The sequence below is a fragment of the Pavona decussata genome, unplaced genomic scaffold, assembly GCF_977016875.1.
Source record: "Pavona decussata unplaced genomic scaffold, jaPavDecu1.1 SCAFFOLD_13, whole genome shotgun sequence".
In the NCBI taxonomy this organism is placed as follows: domain Eukaryota; kingdom Metazoa; phylum Cnidaria; class Anthozoa; order Scleractinia; family Agariciidae; genus Pavona; species Pavona decussata.
This window is the reverse complement of record NW_028145436.1, coordinates 1,792,496-1,799,943: the sequence shown is the minus strand read 5'-3', so window position 1 is coordinate 1,799,943 and position 7,448 is coordinate 1,792,496. Positions and strand designations below refer to the sequence as shown.

The 7,448-nt window shown below is 39.8% G+C and overlaps 1 protein-coding gene across 2 annotated transcripts; it reads left to right on the top strand.

Annotated features, from left to right (window-relative positions):
* The first annotated feature begins 2,650 nt into the window (after positions 1–2,650).
* On the top strand, positions 2,651–7,115 carry LOC146487823 (uncharacterized). Of its 2 annotated transcripts, none has more exons than XM_085127594.1 (3): positions 2,651–3,466; positions 6,056–6,395; positions 6,928–7,115. In XM_085127594.1, the coding sequence occupies exons 1-2, from the start codon at positions 2,779–2,781 to the stop codon at positions 6,364–6,366; spliced, it is 999 nt and encodes a 332-aa protein (XP_084983720.1). In that variant the 5' UTR covers positions 2,651–2,778; the 3' UTR covers positions 6,367–6,395; positions 6,928–7,115. The 2 variants fall into 2 exon arrangements, with proteins under 2 accessions (XP_084983720.1, XP_084983711.1); XM_085127585.1 differs by having other exon boundaries at positions 6,919–7,115.
* The last annotated feature ends 333 nt before the right edge of the window (positions 7,116–7,448 follow it).

The following is a 7,448-nucleotide window of genomic DNA, read 5'->3' as shown; positions in this document are numbered from 1 at the left end:
TAAATTTGTTTTACAGATCTAGAACAGGCCATTTCCTAGTTGCCGTTTTTCCTAGGGTGTGCTGTCTGGTTCTCCAATGACCCTATTTCAGCCTAAAATGTGTAATTTTCCGGTGTCCTTTTCCAGTTTCTCGAGAGTCCCGATAAGTATCAGGCCCGGAAAGCTGTTGCTGTTTACATTCAAGATCGAAGTTTCAATAGTTTTACAGATGATATGATAAAACTATCAGTTAACAAAACAAAATGGACTGCTTTGTAAGCTAAGACCCGCGCTTTTATTCTTTAGATTTTTATTTGAATATTTGATTTCGGGCCCGAAAAGTTACCGGGACTTTCGAGAAACGGGCCCCTGACCGGTAAAATTCCTACCCATTTTCAGACCTGGTTTCTAGAATCCATTCCCATTTCTGTAAAATTCATACCCGTTTTCAGACTTTCAAACCAAAGTGGTTAAAATCAATATCCTATTTCAGACCAAGACGGCTCAAAAACCATACCCTTTGGCGCTGCAGATACGTATACCCTATATAGCTTATATAGGGGAGTACCTCCCGGGGGTTGAATCCGGCCAGATATACACCTCCCTTTTCCTTGATTCTCCGTCTCGCCCCAACTATGTGGGCATCATTTTCACAATACATAATCACAAGCGCACCTCTACCAGGGAAGGGATTTCTACTTTAAACAAGGAGCGTGCAAATGTCTTCGGTTATTTTATTTTACGAAATTATGAAGTGCAATGTTACGAGTGCTGTGAAGGGTGTCACACTTGAAATCCTTCTGCATGAGTATCAAGTTCTAGGAAACTGGGACATCGAGATTCCAGTTCCAGTTCCAGTTCTTGCTACAAGTTGTGGAAACATCATTTATTGAGTTTATGGTTCAAAACCTCAAACGGCCGCCGTTTTGAAATGGGCCAAAACTAAATAGATTAATAAAAATTCTATACTCGGGGAGATATCTTTTTGTGACATCAATTATGGGCATTTATTGAAAAAAATGGCACTGGACAATTTGAAAAGAGCGCTTCTTTCTGTTTTCAAAATGGAAACAAATAACTACCGTAATTGGTAAAGGGAAAAACACTTTAAAACTCAGTGAAACCTCCGCTTTTCATACGAAGCTGAAAGAACGGGGCTCTAATGGGTGTACATGGGATAGGGATGCTTCAATAGGATGAGGATGTCTGGGACAAAAATTAACTCCCTTCGGATAGGTTTGTTGTGTTCCCTATTTTAAGAGAGAAGTGAGTCTGCGTAGCGGAAGGAAGGGAGGACTCCCCTGTCCCCCATTCTTCCCTCCTTTTTTCTCGCTCCCCCTCCCCTCCCCCTCCCCCTCCCCGATTACGCATGCTACGCAGACTAAGAAGTGAGTGATGTTTGTAAACATACGGTACATGCAGGCATGCTGTGTATTTTTCCTTGTTTCTCGTCACTAAGATATCAGCAGTGCCAGGTTTTACATGTGAAGGAAAATGGAGCTTGGCGGATTCAAGACTCACAGATTCACGCCCTGTGTGTGAAATATTAATGAGCTGTGATTTGCCTTATATTCCTGTCATTCGGTATCCCGTATGTCACTTGGGCGCGAGAAGGAAAAAGGAAACGAGGTCATCTGCGGGAGACATGGAGAAGGACAGTGGAAAAGAAGCTTAAGGGGAAAGGGCTAAGAATGTGGGCGGAGACATCATCAGCAACAGATGACAGTAGAGACTGGAAGGAGAAAGCATGCAGCGCAACTTTCCACTAGGAGAATATGGAAGATTATAAAAATGATCCCTATGACATTGTGGCTAAAGATACACAACCAGTCCCTCCATCCACCTTAATAGAAACTCTGCATTAGTAACATCGCCAAATGATAATCTTTGAAAGGGCCTTGAAAGATACGTTTAGTCCTGTTTTGCACCAAACTTGATCACAAATGTAAAAATTTTTCATTCTTGGCTATTCAATTCATAGGGTTATTTCTACGTTAAAAATTGATTCATAACGCAGAGGTGGCTGTTAAAAACTCAAATGAATTTATGTAGTAAGCTCATATATTAGAAAAAGGACCTTTTTCAGGACGTATTAAACATACAGGAGTTTTGCTGGTTTATCAAACATCTTCAAGAAAACTTTGCGCTAAACCAGATTGTATCCGCTCCTTAATTACAAGAATAGTTCTAGTTTTCCTGTAAACTTCCATAAATCATTATAAAAATTGCAGGGGAGAGACACGCTTATTAAAATAGGTGCTTGTTGTAACATGGGTTCTTCAAATTGAAATAGGAAAGATTATTGCTCACTTACGTTGTTTAGTCGTTTGGTTTTGTCATGGGTTGGGAAGTATTTGGTCTAAGTTTGGCCCCGGATACCTTTTCTGTGGAAACCACTGTCACGTTTTAATTATATTCGATTCTCTATTTTAATCTATTTTTTTTTTTGACATTTACGCACCTAAATAAAAACCGTCCGTAGTTATCCACACAAAGTAAACGCTACGCGTGCGAAGGTGTCTGAGAGATGAAGAAAAAAGTTAGGTAATAGTACGATAAAATAATTTTTTTCGAGTTTCAAGTCATGAAGCTGAAAACCAAAACAATAAAAACTAACATCTAAATTTCATTAGACACAATGCACGGTAATGAAAACAGTCAGTTCACGCTCGGTTGCAGTTTTACTTTCTGATGAGCACGTGGCCTGGCCAGAGGCATATCATCCAACCTCATGCATATGCTTTCAGAGAGCCACGTGTCTCTGGATTTCTTGTCGTTTATACTTAGTTAAAGGAAAGTATGGCTGAGCAAAATCCTAGAAACCAACAGAGCCACCAAGGCTTTGCAGACGCTGTAAATCATTTTAGACAAGCGTGCGAGATCTTCGAACGAGAAGCCGCCACAGTTCGCCAGGAGCAGGAATACATCGACGCCATGTCGAGGAAACTCGATCAGGTCCATTTTTCTTCGACTGTTAAACTCAATGTCGGTGGCCAGCACTTTTTAACAAGCGTCCAAACGCTGAGGAAAGACCCCAACTCCATGTTAGCCGCCATGTTTTCAGGGAAGTTTGACCGGAAATCATCTGAAGATGGTTCGTTCTTTATCGACCGAGACGGAACTCACTTCCGCTTTATACTCAACTATCTTCGTGATGGTGAATTGATTTTGCCAAAAGGAGCTACATTTCTCGACGAACTTCGCAAAGAAGCAAAATTTTATCAGATACAAGGAATACTTGACAACTTAAAGCCCCCTCCTCCATTTGTAGGGTCGGAGATTCTGACGAGCGAAGAACATCAGCAAAGTTTGAAAGGCTGGCTGCCTACAGATCTGGAAGGTGAATGGCGTCTTCTGTTCCGAGCTTCTCGAGACGGCTTTGCGACTCAAACCTTTCATTCGAAATGCGACAACAAAGGACCCACAGTCACAGTTGTGAAAAGTGGAGGATACATTTTTGGAGGCTTTACAGAGAACTCCTGGACAAGTAAGAATATTGACTAAGTTATAAAGCGTGTTGGCCTTTACAATGGATTATACAAATGGGTATTTGATTTTATCAACTGAGTTCATAGATAAGGTAATTTGTCCATCGCATTAAAAGAAATAAGGGGACGTTTCGAGCGTTAGCTGTTCGCTCTGACGAACGGCTAACGCTCGAAACGTCAGCTCTTGAATCCATTCTCGGTGAACAATTACCGTATCAACTCGGTTGATAAAACTAAATATTCATTTTCACTCCCCACCGACGCAGCACCACAGTCTCTTCAGAAACTAACATTTGCTTGATTATTGCACGGCTGGGTGAAAATACGCTGCAAAAATGAACAGTTCATATCTTAAAAGTCGATTTGGTTAATTTGTTCAAACGGATTAATCTCTTGATAATCTCCCAAATGTTGGTCCTTCTTTGATCAATACAAGTGATCCTTTATTTGGTTCAAAACCTTTTTTGTTGGAATTCGAGTGGCCAAATTTCAACCTCGGGTGAGACTTTCTCAGGGCCGTAGCTAGCATGAGGCAAGACGAGGCAGTTGCCTCGTCTTGATTTTGGCCTCTTTTTTTTTTTTTGGAAGAAATGTTTCATTGAGAAAATAATCCCTAGAAAAAATTGGATTGGTTAAGATAAAACCAGCTAATATAAGGTGGATAAATTGAGGGGAAAAGCATTTTAATGAGGTTAATTCGTTTCACGTGAACTGTGAGTGGCGGTTTTTCAAATGATTTAAGGTTACAAAGGGGCCATTAAGGAGACGTATCGTTACATAAACGTGAAAGGCCTTATCTGCGATGGCTGAGAGCCGGTGTGGGAGCTTTCTTTACTTATATAACTGTCATAAAAGAACAAAAGGTCGTTTGCAGTGCTGGCAATCGATTTATTCAGTGCAAACACTATAATATTGAACGTTTCAGCGAAAAGAAAATGTAAAAGAATAGATTTCAAAAGATTTGTTGATCAAGCCTTTCTCGTTTGTAATGGCTCTTAAAAAAGCCGTTTGCATTTGGTTGGCGTAAGAAAGGCATTTCAAAACTTTTGAAGGAGCTCGCACAGGTTTGCCTCTAGAACATCCATACTGTCTACCATTGAGGTGAAGGTGTCTCAGTTTCTACTATCCGTCGTAAATAATCCTCTCCCAGTACAGCCGCGGTTATCGCAGACTGGGGTGTTTTTTTAAGACGTGCAGCTTCTGTTGACCCTTCCAGTCGGCTCCTGTTCATGCGAGCGTTCCTTCAGCTCACTGAGAAGGCTTAAAACCTTGTCCCGAACAAGCATGGCTAATGCGAGGCTGAACGGGTTTGCTTTAGCGTACATTCATAAACCAACGGAAATTGACAGCAGTTCTGTTTTAAAGAGATGAGATGCCTCTGGCCAGAGACGGATTTCCTTAGCTTTCAATAAAGAATAAACGACGGGGCAAAAAACTTTCACGTTTCTAACTGTTAAGGGAGAAGTTTACTACTCTTAATCGAGAAAGTTAGTGACTTCTTAGTCCTACAAGTATAAGAGATGGCAATATTATGACATGGCTGTCTCAAAGTTGAAGAACATAAGCAAGAGTGTATCGAAACCGGGAAATAATTGATAAGACTTCTCCTAATTATCTACAGTATAAAATCCATAAACGTTGGCTACTCTCGTGGATTCATTTTATTGTTATAATACGTGTTATAACATTTGAATGCTTAAAAGATGGTCATTAACTTGGCACCAGTATCGCTAAGCAATAAATAAGTGACTTCTACACTTGCCCAAGATTGACTTTTCTGGAGAAAAATGCCACGGATAATGCTTATAAGAGCGTTTCTGAGCCTCTAAATTTCAAAATTTTGGGGGGGAGCAAGCCCCCACACCCCCCTAGCGGCTCGCACCTTCGGCGCTCGAAACTTGCCTCGTCTTGTTCTGAAGTCTCGCTACGGCCCTGTTTCTCCATTCATTGCAAACTGGTTTATGTCCGCGAAGTTGGCTGAGATTTAAGCCACTTTGTAACCACGTGTCCAGCGTTTTTCAGGAATTCCTTTGAACTGTCTGAGGTCACTGACTTGTTTGACTTAACCTTGCGAAATATTTCAAGGGAAATATCCGGCTAAATTCAAAGGTTTCTAGACCGCTTGCAGTCTGTTTCTTTCTCGAAAATTGTGTTGTAGTAACACGCAGCGAAAAATTGGGACAAAGAAGTTGGGTAACAGACCTCTTATTCAAACCCCCTATTCAGAAGCTCGCGTTCGACGGATTCAATAACACTCGACGGATCTTAAGGGGAAACGGGGAACTGAAACCATTCTAAAATGTTTCTAATAACTGTCATTGTTTAATTGGCAAATGCGAGGCCAGTCAGGCTTGCAAGTATTAACAATAAAGAAAAAAAGTAAATAAATATTAAAAATAACAAAGATTGTTTTTTGCATTTTGGTTCAGTCAAGCTCTAACGTCAAGGGAGGGAGAGTGAATCCATTGGAAATACGTCTAACAAAAATGTTCCATTTACTAAATACATTTTAACCTGATAAAACGTACGTAAAAAGGAGCGTGATAGCAAGCGTTCTGTGAATATTTTATGTGTTGTGTGCTCAACAGGTCAGGATGGATACGTGAGATGCAGTCAGGCGTTCCTGTTCAGCATGGTCAACCCGAGTGGCCTGGGACCAATTAAACTGCCGCGTATCCCTGGGTGTGAACAGAATGGCATCTACTGCAATAACGGTTACGGACCAACGTTTGGCGGAGGACACGATCTGCATGTATCAGGGAATACAAACACAAATGCCAGTAGTCGCAGTAATCTCGGTCACTCCTACCAGTGTCCTCCAGGACAGCAGAACACGTTCTTTATAGGTGGTATATATTTTACTGTGACAGATTACGAGGTGTTTGGACTGCACAAGTGACAACAAACAGACGAGAGAGGAGAATGGAGGTAAAAATAACGTCACTGCTTTATTGATACATACATGAAATAACAAGGAATAGGGGAGGGGAGGGACAATATTGTCACTTCCTTTGTACAAAGTCTTGTATAATGTAAAAGAAGGTTTATCCAGAAATAGAGTTATTGAGGTTCATAGAGAGTTTATAATTCCTGATCAAAGGAAACTAATACGCATTTTTAAAATTTTTAATTTAATTCAAAAACATTTTTGTCATTTTTTTCCATCATTAGTTTTCAGTATATTGTATTTTAAGTATTAAGTAAGTGTTTTTTAATCATCCTTGTTGTAATCGTTTTTGATCTTTTCATTAGCTGTTGAATTTTTAATTAAATCGAATTTGATGATTTTGGCATAGGCAACGCGCTAAAGAAGTTAAGTTATATTCTGATTATTTTTGGTTACTGAATAATACATCATTCTCATTCTCATTAACTTTTATTTTCTTGTTTAATCTCATTTCCAGAATGGTAAAATGAGTTTGATCACGTGTCATGTTTGTTTCGTTAACAGGTGAATGAGCGTAACTTCTGAGTCAGTTTTGCAGTCTTTTGACATTTCCACTCTCAAGCTGTTTATACAATTTGCCAAGAGGAGTTCATAAAGTCTTCAAATACAAAACGTAGAATGTAAGAAAACAAATAGTGCGCTTTGTAACCTAAAAAATTATGTTTTGCATGGATTGTTTCAAATATACTCAGTTATTCAGTTGAAGTCGTCAGTTTTTAAGTTCAGGGGAAGTGATGTCAATGGACAGCAAATCGGTGTAAGCACATTTCAAGAACATTTTAGTGTTGTTAAGTTTTTGTATGTGGCGGATTTCATCTAGAATGTTTCCTTCATGACCTAACAGAGATTCAAACGAGCCACTATCGCCTTCTTTACAGTTTCTTATATGTCCTACAATATCATCATACTGAGTTCCTATAAGTGTTCAATGGAGGAGCTGTAGTCACCTTTTCTTCACACAAGAGGCTTTCAATTGTCCGGCATTTAAGAATTTAAACTTAAATGTACTTTTGCCATGCACAAACAGCAAGTAA